The sequence below is a fragment of the Oncorhynchus kisutch genome, linkage group LG17 (assembly GCF_002021735.2).
Source record: "Oncorhynchus kisutch isolate 150728-3 linkage group LG17, Okis_V2, whole genome shotgun sequence".
Taxonomy (NCBI): Eukaryota; Metazoa; Chordata; class Actinopteri; order Salmoniformes; family Salmonidae; genus Oncorhynchus; species Oncorhynchus kisutch.
Window position 1 is genome coordinate 57,680,213 of NC_034190.2, and position 24,387 is coordinate 57,704,599.

Below are 24,387 nucleotides of genomic sequence, written 5' to 3' on the forward strand. Positions count from 1 at the left end.
TGTTGTAAAATGAGTTTTAGGTTTGAGTCTCATGGGCATTCCCACTATTGTGTTCTGGCAGCCTTTAAAAGGATAACGTCACCTGTTGAAGGTATGAAACCCGATATGAAGGAATGTGGCCCGAGTCCATCCATACTTTAGAGCAATACTGTCAAGAATACCTAAGCACTATGGCTGGTGATTAGTAGTCCAAAAGCCAATTTAAAAGGGATTAAATCACCTAAAACTGTACAAGGCAGAAGATGGGTGTTCTGGTTAGAGTGTTGGACTAGTAACCTGAAGGTTGCAAGTTCAAACCCCTGAGCTGACAAGGTACAAATCTGTTCTGCCCCTGAACAGGCAGTTAACCCACTAGGCCGTCATTGTAAATAAGAATTTGTTCTTAACTGACTTGCAACTTAAATAAAAGGTTAAAAAAAAAAACACTCTGAGTAAAGGGAGGACATATACTCTGAGTAAAGGGAGAGCACACACTGAGTGGACAGCAGAATGAATGAAAAGAAGGATTATTTATTTGTTTTACAGTTATTTTGTATATAAACTTTTAGATTCTAGCATTCAGAATGATGGCTGTATGATTTATCAAGGATTACAAAAAGAAAGCAACCAAAGGAACATTCAGAGAAACGCTGTGCACATCGATCACGGAATATATGCACTAAACATGATTGAACCCTAGATGTTTTATTTGTTGATTACTTTGTGCATCAAACAAATCAATTCCCAGAGTTACCTTCTCCATACTTGTTGACATACTTCCTAGTTTATTGTGACTCCACTTGAACAATAAGAAAACACTGAAATGGTTAGAGGAAAGACTACCTCTAACAGGAAGTGGAAAGTGCACTTAGTGGATCCGCCCAGCGTAACACCCCAGCTGCATAGGGGAACGATCAACAACCATGGGGGTCATTGGCTTTTACAGCATTTTGACACAAAGGGTGAAAGTTCACGAGCCAATGATCCATTTCCATGCTATATTTGAGGAAGCTCTGGACTCGTGGTAATGTTCATGTCTTTAAAATAAATGTGTACTCAATGCAATGCCACATACATAATGTAATACTTGACTACAAGAATGATCATCTAAAAAGATGAAATGTAAATATAGACAGAGGGATGAAGTATAAAAGGAACTACATTGAATAACTATTGTTACGATGAAGGTGATTGTGATACAAGAGGTTTTTTCGAAAGAGAAAGAACCCCATTGGACGTTTAGGGGCCCAATGGGAACCATCCTGCAGGAGAACGTGGTCACGTTGTGGTCCTCACACCTCTGGCACAGAGTGGTCCATGGCTGATCGCAGGAGACCGCTGGACATTCTAAAAACAAAAACACATTCTATTAATCTAAATGGCTAAGTATTTTACCAGCGTTACTGATCTGAGGAAACAGTGTAATGCTATTCCTTAGACACTCAGCTCCTGACCGGTTACCTCTTGATCATGTGTTCGTAGATGAACTTGGGCATGATGGTGATGGTCATAGCTGTAGGGGAGGTGGTCAGGATGTCCTTGATCTGAGCGTCCTGCACATAAACAGAGTATTAGCATACATTAGACAATTTTGACACATTCTACGTTATGGAGAAGTCTCCGTCAACAGTTACAAGTCAAAACTCACCTTGAGGCCGATAACATTCTGGCCATTGATCTCACAGATGTAGTGGTCGGTCAGAAGGCCATTGCGAGCGGCCGAACCATCCTTGACCAGCGAAGTGATGTTGCCCGACTTGAAGATGAACCCAACGTGACCCGAGCTGTCTTTGTGCATGGTGACAGTACGCTGGAACGGCCTGAAGTCAGACCACAAACAAAGAAAAATTAGGTACTCAATGCTCAAGAAGGGCACTTAGTAGTAGCGCAGTCCACTTTCTCCTAAAATCTCAAATGGGTTAGGGTTGGTAGTGGCCTAAAGCTGCTTCTCTATCAAGGACAATTATTTTATTTTCCTGCTTTAGACTTTTGGGCTTTTTTTTTTTAACCATGTCCTTTGATCAGAATGCAGTTTCTCAAAAGATGATAGAAATTAGCCTAACAGCATAAATGTACATCAAGTGTGGTGATATGTCCAGCAGGAGGAGCCAGAGCTACAGTGTCAGATTTTCACAGCACAGAGCATCTAAGGACATTTTACACCATCTCATCTATCAGCATTCCCCCTAATGGCCAGACATACTGATAACCACCAAAACCCCATGACATAATCCAGGAAACTGATCAAACTGGACTACACTGGTTCCTCTCTGGAGGTCTTCCTAGATTCCTGCTTTCTAGGGTGTTGTTCCCAGCCATTGTGCTTCTGCTTCAGCTGTTTCGGTGTTCAGACCAGGTATTTGTAAAGCACTTTGTGACAACTGCTGATGTAAAAAGGGCTTTATAAAATACATTTTATTAAAATGTTGGTCGTCATTCATTTGGTATTCAACAGGATTCCCATTAGCCGCTGCAAAAGCATCAGCTACTCTTCCTGGGGTCCACATGACATTGTGCAGAACATCATTAGTCAAGGACTGAAATACCTATCCTACCTATCTCTCTGATTTGGTCCTGCCGTACATACCTATACGTACGCTACGGTCACAAGACGCAGGCCTCCTAATTGTCCCTAGAATTTCTAAGCAAACAGCTGGAGGCAGGGCTTTCTCCTATAGAGCTCCATTTTTATGGAACGGTCTGCCTACCCATGTCAGAGACGCAAACTCGGTCTCAACCTTTAAGTCTTTACTGAAGACTCATCTCTTCAGTGGGTCATATGATTGAGTGTAGTCTGGCCCAGGAGTGGGAAGGTGAACGGAAAGGCTCTGGAGCAACGAACCGCCCTTGCTGTCTCTGCCTGGCCGGTTCCCCTCTTTCCACTGGGATTCTCTGCCTCTAACCCTATTACAGGGGCTGAGTCACTGGCTTGCTGGGGCTCTCTCATGCCGTCCCTGGAGTGGGTGCGTCACCTGAGTGGGTTGATTCACTGTTGTGGTCATCCTGTCTGGGTTGGCGCCCCCCCCCCTTGGGTTGTGCCGTGGCGGAGATCTTTGTGGGCTATACTCAGCCTTGTCTCAGGATGGTAAGTTGGTGGTTGAAGATATCCCTCTAGTGGTGTGGGGGCTGTGCTTTGGCAAAGTGGGTGGGGTTATATCCTTCCTGTTTGGCCCTGTCCGGGGGTGTCCTCGGATGGGGCCACAGTGTCTCCTGACCCCTCCTGTCTCAGCCTCCAGTATTTATGCTGCAGTAGTTTATGTGTCGGGGGGCTGGGGTCAGTTTGTTAAATCTGGAGTACTTCTCTTGTCCTATTCGGTGTCCTGTGTGAATCTAAGTGTGCGTTCTCTAATTCTCTCTTTCTTTCTCTCTCTCGGAGGACCTGAGCCCTAGGACCATGCCCCAGGACTACCTGACATGATGACTCCTTGCTGTCCCCAGTCCACCTGGCCATGCTGCTGTTCCAGTTTCAACTGACCTGAGCCCTAGGACCATGCCCCAGGACTACCTGACATGATGACTCCTTGCTGTCCCCAGTCTACCTGGCCATGCTGCTGCTCCAGTTTCAACTTCCACCTGACTGTGCTGCTGCTCTAGTTTCAACTGTTCTGCCTTATTATTATTCGACCATGCTGGTCATTTATGAACATTGAACATCTTGACCATGTTCTGTTATAATCTCCACCCGGCACAGCCAGAAGAGGACTGGCCACCCCACATAGCCTGGTTCCTCTCTAGGTTTCTTCCTAGGTATTGGCCTTTCTAGGGAGTTTTTCCTAGCCACCGTGCTTCTACACCTGCATTGCTTGCTGTTTGGGGTTTTGGGCTGGGTTTCTGTACAGCACTTTGGGATATCAGCTGATGTACGAAGGGCTATATAAATAAATTTGATTTGATTTGAAATACATACATTTAAAACTTCACACATAGCCTGCATATCAGTACATATCAGTACAAACACACAATATCTAGGTCTAATACATAGTACAGTGCAAATGATAATACAACATATGGGTCTCTTCACAGTCCCCTTTGTACAGTAAGGTGTTCTTTTAAAACTGGTTTTATTGCTAGATTGGGGTGGCAGAGTTCCATGTAGTTAATACAGACCTGGGGACTGTGAAGACACCTCTGGTTGCATGTCTTGTGCTGTTCCGATGGGTGTCCAAACTGTGTGCCAACTGATTGAACAGACAGTTTGGTACCTTCAACACATCAACACCTTGCACAAAGACCAATAGTGATGCAGTCAATCGCTCCTCAACTTTGAGCCAGGAGAGAATGACATGCATGTTACTGACACTTTCCCTCCGTCTACATCTAAGTGCAACACGTGCTGCTTCATCTCCTTACCTGTCCCGGACGATGAGCTCGATGCGGGTCTCGGCCGCGGCCTTCAGGACTTTGTGGGCCTTGTCCAGGCTCCAGCCAGCACAGTTCTGCCCGTTGATCTGGAGGACCTGGTCCCCGAAGCGCAGACCCCCCAGGGCGGCCGGGGAGTTGGCTTGAACCAACTGGATAAACACTCCCTGAGGAGGAGAGGAAATACAACATGTTCCACTGAAGTTAACACACTACATAGTCTCCCCTGCTGGAATAACAGATTCAGTGGAAATGAGATACAGTGCATTCGTAAAGAATTCAGACCCCTTCCCTTTATTCACATTTTGTTACGTTACAGCCTTAATCTATAATTGATTAAATAAAACATTTCCCTCAATCTGCACACAATATCCCATCCTGAAAAAGCAAAAAAACGGTTTAGACATTTTAGCAAATGTATTTAAAATAAAACACAAAAATACATTTGTATTCCGACCGTTTGCTATGAAACTCGAATTTGAGCTCAGGTGCATCCTGTTTCCATTGATCATTCTTGAGATGTTTCTACAACTTGATTGGAGTCCACCTGTGGTAAATTAAATTGATTGGAAATTATTTGGAAAGCCACACCTGTCTATATAAGGTCCCACAGTTGACAAAACCAAGCCATGAGGTCGACGGAATTGTGTCGAGACAAATCTGAGGAAGGGTACCAAAATAATTCTGCAGCATTGAAGGTCCCCAAGAACACAGTGGCCTTCATCATTCTTAAATGGAAGAAGTTTGGAACCGCCAAGACTCTTCCTAGAGCTGGCCGCCCGGTCAACCTGAGCAATCGGGCGAGAAGGGCCGTGGTCAGGGAGGTGACCAAGAAACCGATGGTCACTCTGACAGAGCTCCTATGTGGAGATGGGAGAACCTTCCAGAAGGACAACCATCTGCAGCACTCCACCAATCAGGCCTTTATGGTAGAGTGGCCAGACGGAAGCCACTCCTCAGTAAAAGGAACATGACAGCCCGCTTGTAGTTGGCCAAAAGGCACCTAAAGGACTCTCAGACCATGAGAAACAAGATTTTCTGGTCTGATGAAACCAAGATTGAACTCTTTGGGAGAAACTCCCCAAATATAGGTGTGCCAAGCTTGTAGCGTCATACCCAAGAAGACTTGAGGTTGTAATCACTACCAAAGCTACTCCAACAAAGTACTGAGTGAAGGGTGTGAATACTTATGTAAATGTGATATTTTCAACAACAAAAAATAATAATGTTTTTTTGCTTTGTCATTATGGGGTATTGTGTGTAGATTGATGAGGGAAGAAAACCATTTAATCCATTTTAGAATAAGGCTGTAACGTAACAAAATGTGGACAAAGTCAAGGTTTCTGAATACTTTCCAAATGCACTGTACATTTATATAGGCTAGACTGCTTATTTAATAAATATTCAGCGATTGCTTCAGGGGGGGGGATTTAAGTTTCTTAGGCAGATTTAGAACAAGTGCCTGCGGCCCAGATATAGACTGGCCTGAGGATAGATAACCCCAAGCTTTAGTCTGGTGGTAAGGCTATCATGATGACTCACATTGTCGATGGCCCTCAGCCTCAGGCCGACCTTCTTATCCTGGTCCTTACAGAGGATGATTTCACGCAGGCCGGGTCGGATCTCTGCCCTCCTGATCCCCACGTCTGACCCAGTCACAGGACTCACCATGCCACCGATGCCCATGCCTGAGGGCACTGCCACCTGCTGTAGAGGGAGGGGGAAGAGACAGGCAGATAAAATTGAGAGAGAATTCAGAGATTGGAAGAGAGATGGCAGGGGTGGAATTGAATGCTACATTAATAAGCAGTTGGCGATGGAATGGAATGTCCATGGGAGGAGGTATACTGAACAAAAATATAAAAAAACGCAACCCAACAATTTACAGGATTTTACTGAGTTAGAGTTCATATAACAAAATCTGTCAATTGAAATCAATTAATTAGGCTCTAATCTATGGATTTTACATGACTGGGAATACAGATATGCATCTCTTAATCACAGATACCTTAAAAAAAACAAGGTAGGGGAGTTGATCAGAAAAACAGTCACCGCCACCATGGGGAATTCTGTTCACAACGTTGACATCAGCAAACCGCTCGGCCACGCAATGCCATACACGTGGTCTGCAGTTGTGGTCTGAGGCCGGTTGGACATAGTGCCAAATTCTCTAAAACGACGTTGGTAGAGAAATTAACATGAAATTCTCTAGCAACAGCTCTGGTGGACATTCCTGCAGTCAGCATGCCAATTGCACTCTCCCTCAAAACTTGAGACATCTGTAGCAATTGTGTTGTGTGAAGAAAAAAAAACATTTTTGTGGCCTTTTATTGTCCCCAGCACAAGGTGCACCTGTGTAATGATCATGCATTTTAATCTGCTTGTTGATATGCCACACCTGTGGTGGATGGATTATCTTGGCAAAGGAGAAATGCTAATTACCAACATTTGAGAAAAATAAGCTTGGTGTGCATATGGAACATTTTGGGGCTCTTTTATTCAGCTCATGAAACATGGGACAAACACTTTACATGTTGCCTTGATATTTTTGTTCAGTGTAGATTCAATTCCCAGCATCACCTGGAAAACTTCCACTTGCTAAGCCAGGAGGATTAAACCACCTAGAACTTAATAAAGATGGTAAGACCTGCTTTTGACATGACTTCTTGTTCTCTCACTCATATGTTAGAAGACTAATTCTGCATTGTTTATTTGGCATTTTCTTGAATCTTCTTTTTGGTGTTCTAAAGTGAATAAGAGAACTAAATGTGAGTGTGATAATACTGGGCATTATGAGAGCTCACCCACACACACTGGCCTACACACTGAGGGGGAGAAGAGGCCTCACCCACTCACACTCCAGGCTGCTGCCGAGTGAGTCAGTGGTGCTCCTGGAACACAGTGCTACACAGCACTCTGGTTTCTAAAGAGTCTATGACTCAGTCTCATAGCGCCTTCAAAACCAATGTGCCTCCTGCCTCCCCCTCAAAAAACTAGGCTACACGTCTCATTCTTGTACAACTCTTGACAAAATATGTACGGGGGGGGGGGGGGGGGGTTTAGTACCATACATCTCTTGTTGAAGCCTTGTGGTTTGCATTTACTAACTACATCCGCTGAATTTACTAGCTGCACTTCCGAATACCCTTTTGAGTGCAACCTATTCTGTGAGGCGGTGTCTTCACTAGAGACGAACAGGATGTGTTGTGTGAGCTGGCCTGATGGAACTGGGGTCCTCTGTCTGACATCTAAGCATCAGATAGAAGCAATAGATATAGACCTTACATAATATTCAGGCATCCACAGACAACTCCTCTTATACCTCACTCAGCCAATGAGGAGAAAACACTTCTGAACGAGATCACCACTGACATCCTTCACACAAACGTGTCATCTGACATACACCCACAAGAGGTGGGCTCTCTCTCTCGTAGTGCTTGGTGGATTAAAACTACCCACAATACTTACATTGTCTGCCATGGGCACCAGGGCCATGTTCCTCTGCACCTCATCACTGTTGAGGCTCAGGCCCATGTACTCTCCCAGATCCTCCAGGTTAGGGTACAGGGCTAGAAGAGAAAAACACATGAATACAATAAAGCATTTGAACGATGCTAATTATGACTCCTGGCTGTGGCAAAAGTTATCAATGGATTAATGTGGATTTTGTCCCTATGGGCCTTCAGACAATTCAAGGTCAGGGGAATTTGACTCAATATACATTTTGCATCGACTACCGCCTTCAAATAAACATGCGATATTCAGAAGTCAACCAATCAGAACACAATACTGACAAAAAACATTTTCTGTATGTCTCTTCAGTCGGTATGTGGTACAATATTTACATAATGAGCAATAAGAGGCATTGAACACTCCTACATTGTGATGGGTTGTATTCAGTCACACTGACCACTAAAGCAGGGTTAGTCTTTAGCTGCTCTGGAGGAATGCTACTAATAACCTGGCTGCTGTGCTTTAGCACAGCTCTCATTTCCTGACAGGACTCCCTCTCTTCATGGCTCTGAAAGAAAAGGCTGTTTCCCTGTTCCACTTTTCTGGCAGGAGCAGGCTGGAGTGCCCGCACTGCCGAAACCTCTCTCTCCAAACAAAGTGCATGAATTGAGGATAAAACTGAAGTAGAGAGGAGATTCAGCAACTCTTGGAGGACAATAGAAGTACATTTAAAAAAATCTTATTTATTAAGTAAAACCAACATGTTTTGGCTCTTGCCCTCAGAGTATTGCACCTGTCCAGTGAACAGGAGACCTGTGCTATGTCAAACCCACACCCAGAGCACAGTGGGAAGGGTGGAAAGGAAAAGCACATACATACAAATTGTACACAGATGCAAAGACATGGTCAGCCTATGTGGATAAGGGCTTAAATACATTTTAGCAAAAATACATTTGTATTCAGACCGTTTGCTATGAAACTCAAATTTGAGCTCAGGTGCATCCTGTTTAGACTGATATGATAAGACGGAGACAGTCAAACAGTAGACAAGCATAAAAGTCATACTGGCTATAGGGCACCATTTTTGGTTCAAGCAAAGGAACACAGAGACCACCACCCACACAGACCACAGATGCTGTGTGAGAGAAGGATTTGCAGACAGCGATTCACCCAACCACCGCCTACACGCATCATTACAACCTCTTCCTATGAAGAGGGAGCAGGAGTGGGAGCTGTGTTTGGGCTGTAGTCCAGTGATGATGCCAGGGCCATTTCCTTCACCTCCTTTCCAGTCTGTCCCCTTCAGTCCTGAGAAAAAAACACCCCTCCCCCTCCTCAGCCAGCCTTCTCCATGGCAACCCTAAACTAGCTCCACTGGAAGAAAACAAAAGCCCAGAGGACATCCCATCCTGAGAGAGAACCGGCAAGAGAGAGCAAGAGTGAAAGAGGAGAACGTGAAAAAGAGCAGAAAAAACACATTTTCCTCCCCCTGGGCCCCCTGTCCATCTTCAACTTTCCTTTTATCTTGTACTCCTGCATCATCCTCCCCCATTCGGACTTGTGCATTGAGGGACTACTCACTGCGGTCTCCCTGCCCATTTCACCCTCACTCAAAGACCCTGAGGCTGAGAGGAGTGAGAGCTGAGGGAAATGACATTCACTCCCCTGGTAGGCCCAAGACCCCATCTCACTCCCATCCTCTCTCTATGCATTTATCTATTTCCCCTCAATACCACAAAACACGAGAGGGCAAATGCCTGCCTGCTCTAAGAATAGACTGATTCAGGGAAGACCACCACCAGAGACAAAGATGGAGAGGGAAACCAAGTGACAAAAGAGTAGGGAGAAAGTGAGAGATCAGGGCCGTGTTCACAAAGCATCTCAGAGTGCTGATCAGGTCCCGCTCTTATTATGATTTAAAAGACAAAACAGATGCTAAATAAGCACTCCTACTCTGAGATGCTTTGTGAATATGGGTCCTGGTCTGCAGGAAGGCAACAAACAGGGAATCTATAAAATATGGTATGTGATCTTCAACGTGTGATTACAGGCCTCACGGAGCCAGGGACCTACTTGTTGATGGCATCCCCAGGCCAGCAGCCTGCGGCTGGTAGGTCCCCTCAGCGATGGCTGGGGTAGCAGTGGTATGGGCAAATTGGGCTTGGGCCTAGGGAGAAAGACAGTAGAGCAGTGTATTAAGTTGTCATACTGAAACTCAATACAACTCTTACAGTATAAGAGGACTTCTCCCCCGGCTATCCATCCACACACACAAACACACACAATACCATTAAGCTAGCAAATGCAAATAAGTACAAATCTTTGTAAGAACAGCCACTTCATTCTTCTTGGAAGTGAAAAAACAGGAAAGGTAATAACGTTGTCCCACCTTACAATAATATGCAGCTGGACTGATATCCATTAGAACATTTATTTGGAAGACAAAACGTCACTAGAGAGTATAATGGACCCTAGAACACCTTGGCGTAAGCTTCAGAGTACTACTCCAATTTGTCTTCCTCTTTTTAACAAAGAGCAAGGCGGATTTCATTTAAATGTTTATTTTGGTTTTAGCCTCCCGCTAGCTTCATTGTTATCAGGAAGAGAACTTGATCAGCCGAGAAGAGCTCAGAGTAGGCTACTTCAAAATGGTTGAATATTCTGTCTGATACTTGGTTTGCCTTACCTTCATGACCTTGTCCACCTTAAGATCCTCGAGAGATGGATACAGCGACATTCTGTGTGGGAAAAAAAACAAAATAAAATGTTTAAGTGTTGGCATGTGAGGAGTAAAAACTGCATCAATACAAATGGGAGCTCACCCATCAACTGCTAACCTTTGATGAGAATCAATAGCTGAAATTTAGGGTGAGGACAGGTCCAGAGGGGGAAAGCCTATTTGAGATAACAGCCCGATGGAGTCTCGACCACACAGACAGAATTGTTGGAGGGCACAGCAGTTGGTCTGTCTGTCGATAGACCATGACATACACAGCTCTGACCGTGTGACAGACATGGAATGGCATTGGGACTCCAGAACCATAAAGCTCTTAATGAGATTCCTGTTTTTCAATTAAGTGTTTCACCACTAATCCACCATGATCCGTTTCTGACCATCCAGCACCCATTTATCATTGCACATCCTTTCATTATTGTGAGATGAAAAAGAGACCGAAAGGTAGCTAATGGCAACAGAAAGATGTGATGTAGGCTAAGGAGTAGATGGGTGGTCAGAAACCTCACAGCCTACAAGACCAAACAAACAAGTCAGAGAAAGCCTTATTATCCACATAGTTTCTAAATGGTTAGTTCTAGAACTAGCCCAGCCTGACTGTAGCCTATAAGCTAAGGCTAAAGCTAACAGTCAAAACATACACAGCAGGCAGAATGTGTCATCATTCACACACAGCCATCCCTCAGGCACTTCGTTGGTTAGAAAACATGTTATGCAAGCCTCAGCCTGCTATCTGCCTTGTCCCCACTGAACGAGCACACTGCCAAAATCTCAATGAGCCACGTTTGATCTCTGGTCGTCTACTATCAAGAAAAAAATTTGACGGGCATAAAAAAAAGTTGATAGCAACTGTACTAAAACCAAGAAAGGTAAAACTGAAATCTATTAGCAAACACTGAAAAATGAGGAAGCTTGTTGTGGTATCTGCTTGGTATGTGAAAGGCCTGATGTGTGGTCTGGGATGCAATATACTGAGAGTGAATAAAAACAAAGTACTTACGCTCTCAAAGCTGGAAAACAAATACCACAGAAATCATCATGGAAAACTACCATCACATGGCTGAGGAAGACAGAGCAAAACTAATGGATCTAGGCCTAATTGAATAGCGAGGGAAACAGGATGACAGTGCAAATTCCCTTTTACTAGAAGTGGTACAGCCAGAGGTAATGAGCAACTAAGAGCTCACTTATATTACACTCGTTAGAAAGAAAGGAAAAGGTGGGACATGAAACTCAGAGAAAGAGGGAATGACATCATGACTGAGTACACACTTTCAGTATACAGAGTAAATAGAGATCAGCTGTAGCACAGGGCATAGCAGAAACTCAACAAACCCTGAGTTTAAAGCAGATACCATGCCCAAGAGTGTGAGCCCTGTCACTTATGAATGACTAATCATCATGCAACGCAACACACACACACCTTGCCTTTAAGGACAAAGGCTTAACGCTGGGACAATTGTGCGACGCCCTATGGGACTCCCAATCACTGCCTGATGTGATACAGCCTGGAATCGAACCAGTGTCTCCCGACCCATCCTGTCTCAGCCTCCAGTATTTATGCTGCAATAGTTTGTGTCGGGTGGCTAGGGTCAGTCTGTCATATCTGGAGGATTTCTCCTGTCTTATCCGGTGTCCTGTGTGAATTAAAGTATTCTCTCGCTCTCTCTGAGGACCTGAGCCCTAGGACCATGCCTCAGGACTACCTGGCCTGATGACTCCTTGCTGTCCCAAGTCCACCTGGTCATGCTGCAGCTCCAGTTTCAACGGTTCTGTCTGCAGCTATGGAACCCTGACCTGTTCACTGGACGTGCTACCTTGTCCCAGACCGGCTGTTTTCAATTCTCTATAGACAAGAGAAGCGGTAGAGAAACTTTGAATGATCGGCCATGAAAAGCCAACTGACATTTACTCCTGAGGTGCTGACCTGTTGCACCTTCTACAACCACTGATTATTATTTGACCCTGCTGGTCATCTAAGAACATTTGAACATCTTGGCCATGTTCTGTTATAATCTCCACCCGGCACAGCCAGAAGAGGACTGGCCACCCCTCATAGCCTAGTTCCGCTCTAGGTTTCTTCCTAGGTTCCAGCCTTTCTTTGGAGTTTTTCCTAGCCACCGTGCTTCTACACCTGCATTGCTTGCTGTTTGGGGTTTTAGTCTGGGTTTCTGTACAGCACTTTGTGACATCACCTGATGTAAAAAGGGCTTTATAAATCAATTTGATTGATTGATTTACTATTGTGCTTTTCTGATGGTGTTGGTGTATTGCGTACATTGAACAACTTATTCATTAGAATATGGTTGAGAAAGGAAAAGTCCAAAAAGTGCTGTTCCTTTGTCACTTCTCTATTACTGACAGTGACACCATCTTTTGTGAAAAGATCACAAGATCTGCAATATGCTAGGAACAGGAAATGGGAACTTAGAGGTAGGCAATGATACACTTACCATGACCACAGATCACACACGACTAAATGAAAAAATAAAACGATACAACACATAGCTTACTTAGAAGGAAAAAAACACTCCTACACATGTATAAACCATATCCCACAACATTGATGCAAATTACACTTACTCCTACATGCATAACACTGCCAAATGAATACAACCAAATCCTTGTTCCGCTAAAAGACCATTATACAAAAAAACACAATTGTGAAAAGACATAACCCTACTAACTAGTTGACACTACTACACAGTAATACAGATAAAAATAAGCACAACAATGTGAACATTCAGCACAATCCCAGAGCCAATCTAAACATGCCAACCACAATTACATTACTGAGAAACTTCCTGCTCAGGCCCAGACTACACTACGCATCCCATTCACAGACCAGGGAGACAAACACTCCATTATGTCATTGAGCACCAAGGCACTTTCCAGGTTTTCATCTCAACTGTTCCTTTTATCTCCTTCACCCATTCAGAAACATGGCCTGGGTTATTCCCAGGTAAGCTTGGAAAATAACATTTTCATCCTCAACTAGGATCTACAAGGTTTTTTTTAGGACTGATGTGGGTGGAATTCCTTAACAAGAATAGACTAACTTTGAGACTCAAATAGGGACAGAAGAACCATGTGTTTCTGACAAAAAAAATATCCTGAGTGATGCAACTTCCGTCGCTCTGCAGGAAATACCAACATCCATTTTTGTAAACTGGCTTTTGGTCTAGCCACTACCCCGATATGTCCAGCAGCAGTAACAAACAGAAGGGTACATTTCAGCACTTCCTTGAGCCTGAACGAATTGGCAAGATACATGAGGAATGGTATCCCCTTGGCAACGTATTCTGGTCTATTGACATGGTTGAGAAAGGGAGCTGTGGTAATCATGGCTAGAGAGAGCAGGGATGGTGTGGGAGGAGGAAAACTATGACAATGATCACAAGGTCTGTTATAACTTATGTTTGAACTGTTATGTCCAGTGCACCACTATGGCAGCACTCACCCTCTTTTTCAACCAGTATATACCAAATCTTCTCCTTCAAAGCCCTACTGCCAAATAGCATAAACATATCAATAAACCTGTTTCAGTGTCTAGAGGGTGACTGATATTATTCTAAAACAGAAGGTAGACATTGTGCCAAACTTGAACCTATTATTAACCACATTTTCCTAAGCCTGGTTACAGCTAGCTCTAGTTAGATCCCTGTAATATATGGATATGTATTTAGAGTTGGGCCAATGCGGTTTCTGGATGATACATTTCAACATGTTATGGCAGCCATGTTAGCTCCCCATTAACATTACATGGGGGATATTTAAACAATGCTATGGAACCGAATGTCTAGAATAAGAACAATATTTAACATTCTAAAAGTTGTCCCAACTCGTTAATATGGCTCTGGAGCTAGGTTACAGCTCTACACACATCTGTAGTGTGACATTTTACATTCTCCAGAATGTGTCAAGAAATCAGATAATATCACGAGTAGGGGTTTGAAACATTGAGTTGAACAGTTGTAAACATCGACAGTTATCGTTAACTAGCTAGTTAGCTATCTATTTTGTTAGCTAGCTAGTTAGCTACTTCACTGGCTAGGCTAACTTTAATAGCATTACTTAATATGACTAACAATTTGACACCATATAGACGGCACATATATTAGTTGGCTAGATAGCAAACCTGGTTAGTTATCTAACTTATATCCTAGCTAAACTATAGGACTTAAATCAGCTAAAAAAAACAAAGTTGTGGCTAAACAGTAACTAGTAGTAACTAGCTAGGTTTGACAGTTAGCTAACTAAATCAACGTATCAAGACAACATTCTTTGTTCATCTAATCTTGGCTAACACATCGCTGGTGAACACTAACATGGCTATACCAATCACAACCTTGCTTCGATAACAGGTAAAGTTAGATAGGTAGCTCGCTATATTATCCCTTATTCATGATTTAAATTCGATTGCAATTACATTAGCTAGCTAAATTAGATACGCTTGCTACCGGGAGATGTGGTTAGAAATATGTAAACTCACCTTAAACGTTTTAGTTGTCAATATATTAGAAAAATCTCCGAATATAGTTCCAATACACTTCTCCTTTTTTGCTGCGTACTTTAGGCGACACCACTGCTGCTGAGAAGTGATATTCCTGAGCGATAGAGTGATATTCTGAGTCACCTCACCGCTCATTTCCTGGTCGACAAACGCAAGTCAATCACTTGTGACGTAAACCAATGACCGCCTAGCAGCTGCTGTTGATTTTGTCACAAGATTATTACTTACTCGACGCAATAGTTAATAATAATGATGAATGTATGATGAATATCTTTGCAAGTACAGCATGTTGAAATTGAGAAATCTGGGGTGGTTATAGACAGAATATGTGCATTTCGTTAGCTCAGACAGGAACTATAAATGGGTGAAAAATATGAGCATAGGCTAGAAATCAGTGGTGTAAAGTAACTAGCTAAGGAAAAATACATTGAAGTACTACTTAAGTAGTAAGTGGTAGTATCTGTACTTTACTATTTAGATTATATACTTTTTACACCCATGCCTTTTCCCTGACACCCAAAAGTACATGTTACATTCTGAACGCTTAGGCAGGACAGCAATATGGCTGTCCATAATTTAAAAACTAGAACATTGTGCAGTCTGGTTTTCTTAATTTAAGGAATTTCATGTATAGCATTGACTTTTACTCAAGTATGCCAATTTAGTACTTTTTCCACCACTGTACTTAAGTACATTTAAAACCAGATAGCCTACTTTTACTCAAGTAGTATTTTACTGGATGACTTTCACTTTAGTAATTTTATATTAAGGCATCTTTAATTTTACTCAAGTAGTATGACAACTGAGTAGTGCACAGTGGGAAAATGATGCCACTTCTCTATGGCTGTGTTTACACAGGCAGTCTAATTCTCATATTTTGCCAAGAATGGGTCTTTTGACCAATCAGATCAGAAATGTTGCCAGTAATTGGGCAAAAGATCAGAATTGGGCTGCTTGTGTAGCCGTAGGCTTGCTATGACTGATAGTTTATTCAGGTAACTGCCAAAATAAAGGAAACCCCAACATAAAGTGCCATAATAGAGCATTGGGCCACCAGGAGACACCAGTCTATCTATAACACCATTCTTCCACAAGAAATTCCATAATTTGGTGTTTTGTTTATGGAAAACACTGTTTTAGGCACTGCTCCAGAATATACCAGAAATGTTCAATTGGGTTAAGATCTGTGCACGCACGCACTTTTAGCCATTTTAGGCATTTTTATACAAGACCCTAAGCATGATGGGATGTTAATTGCTTCATTAATAACTTTCAATATACTTTGTTTCCCTCATTTACTCAAGTGTTTCCTTTATTTTGGAAGTTACCTGTATATTTTATTCCCCTCAAACTCAACTCTGGACATTGAAGCCAATGCCACTGCTTGTTTGCATTGTCTCTCTCTATAGCAAAATAGACTAATTCAACACTGATACTTAAAAAATTTTTATCCTTGATGCCAGATAATCCATTAATTGACTCAGGATAAATCAAATGTATGCATACCCATATATCAGCGCAACAGTATAGTCTACCACCAATGTCCCACTTTTTCCTGACAACCAGATACCCAATATCCCTCTATGCCCTACCATTGACATCACAGAGACCTAAAGGGGGAAATATATATATAGTTTTTCCCAAAGCAGCTTAGAGATCACTGTTGCAACGGCACATTTTTTTTATTTCATCATTGGTTTTGCCTGCGTATGTAACTCGGCACACAAATAGACAATACATAGGAGGACCATTTGTGCCACACACCTAGAAAGCTGTAACATCAAGAACAATGATGGCCAGCATCTGAAAAAGTGCTTTCTGAATAATAAAATTAACATTATTTCAACAGGATTTATTTAATGTGATACAAAACATGGATGCCTCTGTCACCAGACTACAACAACACAGCATTTCATTTAGGCAGTGTGGTCAGTCTTACTAATGACACTGACAAAATAATTACTTTACATTACAGGTACAGTATAAGTAATTCAGATGCCAATTAAGTTTGCACCAGAAAAATATAATGCCAATTTGTGAAACAAAATAAGGTGGGGGAGGTGACAATCGATTCCACAACCCCAAAATTCAGGCATTTCACTTCTAAGAAAAGCATAATCACTACTCCAACTAATGAGAGTATATTACAGAGCCATTTTCTGTTGACCATCAAAGGTCACTTTCCCGACATATTAAAAAAATAACTAGCAGAACAGCTAATGCCGATGTCGGGACCTTGGAAAACTTAACAGCGAGTGAGTGATGACCATGAAAAACACACAAGACTGATGGTTATAGCTGTTTAAGATTAAGAAGTATATTATTTTTCTGCCTTTATCTAGCTCTATTTGTGATATTTTACCTTGCCTCGCTGACTCAGTATTCAAGCCTCCAGATGACATCTGCAATGTTGTAGATGATAACCATCTAATTACATGTTAACTTGCACTAGCTGCATTTGATCATATCCACTGCTAAGTAAACTAAGAGGTTTCTCTGCGTGCGCCCGAGAACTGGATCAATACAGTTTTCCCATCTTTGCACTAATATGTTTAAAGCTCTCAGTGGGGTTAAAGATTTGACTTGGAAAGAAAAAGTGATTCAAATGCAAAGCATTAACACCTATAGATCAGGATATTATTAACATGTAGACCGGCATAGTTTGTGGTTGTGTGTCTGGTAAAGAGAGGCACACATAGGATACAAGAATTGTCTACTGTACTAGTTCCCCTGTGCAGAATGCTCACTAGCTCCTAATAAAATGAACAATCAAAATGAAAGAATCACTATGAAAGATCTGGATAAATTACATATCAAACAAAGTTCTTATTTTAGGTATCCCACAACTCAATATTTTACTACACTTATGCCACTCAACATTACACTAAACCAAATCAATTAATATTTGTTCTACTTTCAGCTGGGAGAGGTGTGGATGCAAATATGTGATTTTCATATTCTTTTAATTTTGTTCCTCAGTTAAAAAAAAGAGAAAATCCACTCAAAAACAAATCTAAGCATTTTCATAATCATGATATGGCCGGTGACACTTTGTTTCTTGAAAGTCCAATATCTTGAAACTTGACGTGCAAAACATTTTTGGGACTGAATCAACAATGGACTAAAAAAATAAATACCAAAAGATCATTTAAGTGCATTTTCCCCTTTAAGATGTACTCAAGCACCAGCCCTCCATGTTAGTAATAGGTACTCTTACAAACAGATGAATGTCGCTGCTAATATTTCATTGGTATTTTGTATTACTCATAACCATGCACAACCAATAATTTGAGAAACAAAGAAAAGTAAAGCACAATTAAAAAATTCAAGAATAAGAACATCAAGATATTTAAGGTTATGGCTCATAGGCGTTTAAGAGGGTAAATTGAAAGAAAAAAAATAACTGAGTAACAAGGTTTCCATCCAACCTTTTTATGTTGGTTAGAAAATGTCACAGGCCTGGTGGAAACAGTACATTTTTCTGTGAACTTTCCAAATGTCGACAAAACAAAATACGCTACACAAGGTGGGATCTTTATGTGTCAGTAAAATGTATTATGCGAGAAATGGCAATGGAATTGCTTTTATGCGCAAATATTGATAACTATCATCTCGAAGTCACGTGATGATATGTTGCGTGGTCCTCCCACTACGACTCGGGAAAGCATGCAGTTTATTAGGCTACAAATAAAATCTGTTATAATGAACTTCACAGGGTGGTGAAAGTGCACGGTGATTAGCTTGATGCTCCTTTCAATAAATATTGAGGGTCTAATTCTGGTGACATTATGATCGATGCTTGGCTGCCGTTTGAAAAATATATACATATAATCTAGCTCTTTTGTAGGCTATACCCACACTGTATCTGTAAACTGTTGGCTAGAGCACATGTGCCAATACCAGAGTGGGCATATTTACTATACTGCAACATTTGTGGGAAAAAACAGAATTAGAGTTAAAAATGCATGGAAACCCATTTTTTTCTTTAAAAGAAAATTGGTATATGGGAAATTAGCTGCAACAGTAATTATGTGCACTACGTCATCATGCATCTCTGGTGAGTAAATATAGATTTTAGAATATTAGCATGAAAATCTGTCACCAATTGGATGGAAACCTAGCTACTGACAAAAACACAGATTTTGTATACATGGATAAAATATTGACCAAAGTGTTGGAACTATAGACTCAAGCCTCTTATAGAATTAAGTGTAGACTCTCCTATCTTCTCTATATGTTTCCAAGGTTGGAAGTGACCTGCAAAGGCAGAGGAGAAAGGAATGAGATTGAAACCATTGCTAAAACCATACCAGATGTTTGCGTGGTTCAGTCCTGTATACTAGATGCATTTGTACTATTACCTAAACTGAGAATAACATAACAATTAGAAAATCTTCAAAAAGTACTTACAATATTTTTAAATAAAGAAAATAGGTAGTGGGGATGCTTCATTCAAGGCTTAGTAGCTCAACATCAAAGAGGAGGGTGGCGTTGGGTGGGATGATCCCCGGGTGACCCTTCACCCCGTAAGCAAAGTCAGGCGAGCAGGTCAGCCTGGCCCTCTGACCGACACTCATCTTCAGGACAAGGGAGAGAGGACATACATAGGCAGAGATAAGCTATGGTTCATTTTCGTGAGAAACATTCATTGACACTGTTGACAACTTTTTGCTCAAATCTTATTAATTATGCATCACTTTTTGGTTGGACTTAAGCAGCAATTCACCCAAGCCCAGATGCTCACTGTTTGAATACTAAAACAGAGGATTGTGTGTGGGAGGTGTTTGTCATGCTGTAAGTGTGGTGACTCTGATGAAAATGCCAAAGGCTCTTGTGGAAGAGTGCCATTGCTGGGAGAATACCTAGCCCCCACAACGAAGAATAATATGGGTACATCTGAATCTGTTTCCCTAATCAACTTCCTGTCAAAAGCCCAGACGAAATGCTTTGAGGTACGCAAGGTCTCAGTCTCTCCCTCCTGTTGCACATATCTCCCTTTTAAATCTGTTGCAGCTATACATCACATGGCTGTAAGACAGAGGGCAGACTGTGTGCACTGCCCCATGGTGCATGAAACTACTTCAGTGTTTTATAGACCCCACCAAGCATGTCATTTGTTCAGATAACACTATGTATCAGTGGTGGAAAAATTACCCAATTGTCATACTTGAGTAAAAGTACTTTAATAGAAATGAATCAAGTAAAAGTTAGTGTCCCAGTAAAAGTATTTGTTTTGAAATATAATTAAGTATCAAAAGTAAATGTAATTGCTAAAATATACTGTACTTGAGTATCAAAAACATAAAGAATTTCAAATTCCTTATATTAAGCAAACCAGGCAGCACCATTTTATTTACAAATAGCCAGGGGCACACTCCAATATAATTTACAAAACGAAGCATGTGTGTTTGAGTCCATTAGATCAGAGGGATGTTCTCTTGATGAGTGCATGAATTTGACCATTTTCCTAACCTGCTAAGCATTCAAAATGTAACAATTATGGAGGGAAAAAAAGTGATTTTATTTTAGGAATGTAAATGAAGAGTGAAGTTGTCAAAAATATAAATAGTAACAAAGATACCCCCCAAAAAACTACTTAAGTAGTACTATCAAGTATGTTTACGCCACTGCTATGCATGAAAACCATCTTCCTACAGAAATGAAAGGCTGTACCTGGAACAGTTAAATTCATCAAGCAATTTGAAATGTGTTTCCTCTGGATAATCTATTCACACCCCTTGACATTTTCCACATTGCGTTACAGCCTGAATTTATAATTGATGACGATTTTATTTTGTTACTGAGCCCCAACACACACACACACACACAGAATACCCCATAATGTCAAAGTGGAGTTGTTTATAGAAATGTTTACAAATGTTTTAAAAATGAAAACCTGAAATAAGTATTCAACTCCTTTGTTATGGCAAGCCTAAATAAGTTCAGGAGTAAAAACTTGCTTATAAACAAGTCACATAATTTGCATGGAGTCGCTGTGTGAAAGTGTTTATCATGAATTTTGAATGACTACCTTCTCTCTGTACCCCACACATACAATTGTCTCTAAGGTCCCTCAGTCAAGCAGTGAATTTCAAACATAAAGACCAGGGAGGTTTTCCAATGCATCGCAAAGAGCACCTATTGATAGATGGTTAAAAAAAGCAAACAAATATCCCTTTGAGCATAGTTAAGTTATTAATTACACTTTGGACGTACACCCAGTCACTACAAATATACAGGCGTCCTTCCTAACTCAGTTGCGGGAGAGGAAGGAAACACCTCAGGGATTTCACAATGTGGGAAATGGGGACTTTAAAACAAACAGTTAGAGTTTAATGGCTGTGATAGTTCTCCTGAGGATGGATCAACATTGTAGTTACTCCAAACTACTATCCTAAAATGACAGAGTAAAAATAATGAAGCCTGTACAAAACAAATATTCTAAAACATGCATCCTGTTTGCAACAAGGCACAAAAGTAAAACTACAAAAAAGATTTGGTAAAGCAATTCACTTTTTGTCCTGAATACAAAGTGTTATGTTTGGGGCAAATCCAATGCATTACTATCACTCTCCATATTTTCAAGGATAGTAGTGGCCGCATCATGTTATGGGTATGATTGTAATCGTTATGGACTGGGGAGTTTTTTCAGGATAAAAAAATATATATACGGAATGGGGCTAAGGTAAAATCCTAGAGGAAAACCTGGTTCGGTCTGCTTTCCACCAGACACTGGGAGATTAATTCACTTTTCAGCAAGACAATAACCTAAAACACAAGGTCAAATCTACACTGGAGTTGCTTACCAAGACAGTGAATGTTCCTGAGTGGCGGAGTTACAGTTTTGATTGAAAACCTATGGCAAGACCTGAAAATGGTTGTCTAGCAATGATCTTGAAAATTAAAGAGAGCCGCACACTCTAGGAGCTCAGATGCAAAAATGTAATTACCAACGTTTCGACAGCCAAGCTGTCTTCATCAGGGTATAATCACAAACGCTGCGGGATGACTCGTTAATGTAGTGTCAAAAGACACAGTAGTCTGTAATCATGGCCAAGAGTGGCCTAATATCATTGGTTAATTATCAAATATTAAAATGGCATACAAAGAACAGCATACAAACAACAAATGGATAGCATACGTTCATAAATTAATTTGACTACAAAAGCTTACAAACAATTACAATGGCACAATAATCACAATAATTGTTTTATTTTATTTTACTAGGCAAGTCAGAACCCTTCTCATGTACTTCCTAGAATTAGAGGCAGACAGACACCAGAGACATCTGCACAGTACACCCACCTGCACGACTCCCTCATCCCAGCCACGGATCACTTCCTGTTTTCCTATTTTAAACCTAAAGGGCTTGTCACTGTCACGGGATGAGTCAAACTTGCGTCCATCCGTCAGGGAGCCTGAACAGGAAGGAGGAGGAAATGAGAACAGAGCAGAAAGGATTTATTTTGACAGTCAGTATCAGAGGTCTGTCTATTACGTTTTAAAGCAATAACTTCAGGACTGCACTGGGGGTGCAATTCCTGTACTAAAACCGAAATGAACTTGAGCTTAAGCAGACAGACAAATACTGTCCCCCAATGGAGATCTATCATTGTTACAGTTGTAAATGTTTTTTTTATTATTAATTTCTCTTTTTGACCTGAACTGTTGGAGTTCAGCACTTACAAATGTCACCGTACCCTGCAATTACATGCTCCCGAGTGGTGCAGCGGTCTAAGGCACTGCATCTCAGTGCAAGAGGCATCACTACAGTCCCTGGTTCAAATCCAGGCTATATCACATCAGGCTGTGATTGGGAGTCCCATAGGGCAGTGCACAATTGCCCCAGCATCCTCCAGGTTTGGCCAGGGTAGGCCGTCATTGTAAATAAGAGTTTGTTCTTAAGTGACTTGCCTAGTTAAATAAATAAAAACAAATCTGCGACTGACAATCTAATCAGGTCAGTAGAAGGGATTCCAAGTATTTCAGAAATAGCCCCTGCAGCTGTCTGAGGTGTGCAGAAAAAAAAGACCTGCACATCTCTCTCTATTTAATGATCTATTAGGAATGGAATTCAACAACATTTTCAGTTGTATTTTGACTTAAAAAGTAAACTCGGGGACATGAGGTTGCCACAGCAGATATGTATCAGATGAGTATCACTGAGTCTACCTTTAACATAACATGAGGGTACAATTGATGAAAAATAAACGATGATTCAATAAAATGGGAACTCAAATGTACTATTGTTGCTATAGCAAAGTAGAACAGGTGTACTCTTGACGATTGCTTACACATTTTGCATTGGCATGAATCCGAGTATAATGTCAAAATTACATAATCCCATTTGTGTTACAATATCAGCTGCCAATTGAATAGTCTCAATCGTATGAGAACATGTCAAGTAGCAATGTCAATCTAACTGAAAAAAATAATCCAACCCCTGTAGCTATTATCCTATTGGGTTTGTTAAATTGTTCCATTAAACTAATTAGTAAACAATTAAAACGAAACGAGTCACGCCAGACAGCGATAATCCGTTCGATCCAACTTCAACAAAAGCAGGAAATCTTACAAGGTTAAAATCGCTCAACGTCTTGTCTGTGTCGGATTTAACTCTGTGATGGCTGACGTCTGAAGGCATTCAAGACAGACACATTAAATTGCTTTTACCATACTATAACCACCGATGGTGACAGGTGGCAACAACGTAACAAAGTAGTCGAGACTTCTCGTACGCGATGTTACAATGTTCCTATAACTTGCATTCCAATACAAGGAAGCAGCCTCCATGCACAGAAAGCTGTAATGCAACACATGGATGGGTGGCCAGCTACAGTTCTACTTGCAATTGCATCCTAATGGAATTCCCTTGAATTAACAAAATATAGTATTCCTACACAGCCAATAGAGGCTGCGCCAAAAATACATCCATGCGCCAAGGCTACTGATACAATATGCGGCCTATCAAAATTATGAATGAATCAAAGAAACGATTGGAATTTGCAGTGGTGCATACATATGTCTCAGAAAATATCCAAACTCACCAACATAATGCACGACACACGTCTGTCCTTTTTTAGGGAAAGTCCTTCCTGTGGAAAAAAAAGGCGCATAGAAAAACAGGATAACGGTTGAGAAGACGATGATTAATTCATTTGAAAGAACGGAAATCCACCATAAACCTGAAGCGAAGATATGCATAAAAACATTTTACCATCGCCAGGGGTTATTGTCTCAATTTCGACTCCCATTTGTTCGTTACACCCTGTCAAGAAACTCGCCTCCCGCAATATGGTACTTCAGTTGCTGGTCATAACTGTCTCCGTGCATCATCGCCTAATTTGCA

At 41.3% G+C, this 24,387-nt stretch overlaps 2 protein-coding genes across 2 annotated transcripts; both read right to left on the reverse strand.

Annotated features, from left to right (window-relative positions):
• Positions 1-490: 490 nt before the first annotated feature.
• Positions 491-15,249, reverse strand: LOC109907969 (syntenin-1). The gene is made up of 9 exons (XM_031794148.1): positions 15,018-15,249; positions 10,478-10,529; positions 9,865-9,958; positions 7,807-7,907; positions 5,881-6,045; positions 4,330-4,505; positions 1,628-1,799; positions 1,441-1,532; positions 491-1,326 (listed from the first exon to the last, which is right to left on the reverse strand). Exons 2-9 carry the CDS (start codon positions 10,526-10,528, stop codon positions 1,272-1,274), a joined length of 906 nt encoding a protein of 301 aa, XP_031650008.1. The 5' UTR covers position 10,529; positions 15,018-15,249; the 3' UTR covers positions 491-1,271.
• A 1,626-nt stretch (positions 15,250-16,875) lies between these two features.
• On the reverse strand, positions 16,876-24,387 carry LOC109907970 (peptidyl-prolyl cis-trans isomerase FKBP1A-like). The gene is made up of 5 exons (XM_020506286.2): positions 24,256-24,387; positions 24,086-24,133; positions 22,344-22,456; positions 19,449-19,615; positions 16,876-19,295 (listed from the first exon to the last, which is right to left on the reverse strand). Exons 1-4 carry the CDS (start codon positions 24,290-24,292, stop codon positions 19,487-19,489), a joined length of 327 nt encoding a protein of 108 aa, XP_020361875.1. The 5' UTR covers positions 24,293-24,387; the 3' UTR covers positions 16,876-19,295; positions 19,449-19,486.

Coding starts and splice junctions, on each gene's coding strand:
- LOC109907969 (XM_031794148.1), bottom strand. CDS start 10,528: ATGTCGCTGTATCCATCTCTCGAGGATCTTAAGGTGGACAAGGTCATG. Junction 9,959..10,477: donor AGGTGGACAAGGTCATGAAG/GTAAGGCAAACC, acceptor CTTTCTCCCTAG/GCCCAAGCCCAATTTGCCCA. Junction 1,800..4,329: donor GAGCTCATCGTCCGGGACAG/GTAAGGAGATGA, acceptor GTCTGACTTCAG/GCCGTTCCAGCGTACTGTCA.
- LOC109907970 (XM_020506286.2), bottom strand. CDS start 24,292: ATGGGAGTCGAAATTGAGACAATAACCCCTGGCGATG. Junction 22,457..24,085: donor GTGTGTCGTGCATTATGTTG/GTGAGTTTGGAT, acceptor CTTCCTGTTCAG/GCTCCCTGACGGATGGACGC. Junction 19,616..22,343: donor GGGATGAGGGAGTCGTGCAG/GTGGGTGTACTG, acceptor CTTGTCCTGAAG/ATGAGTGTCGGTCAGAGGGC.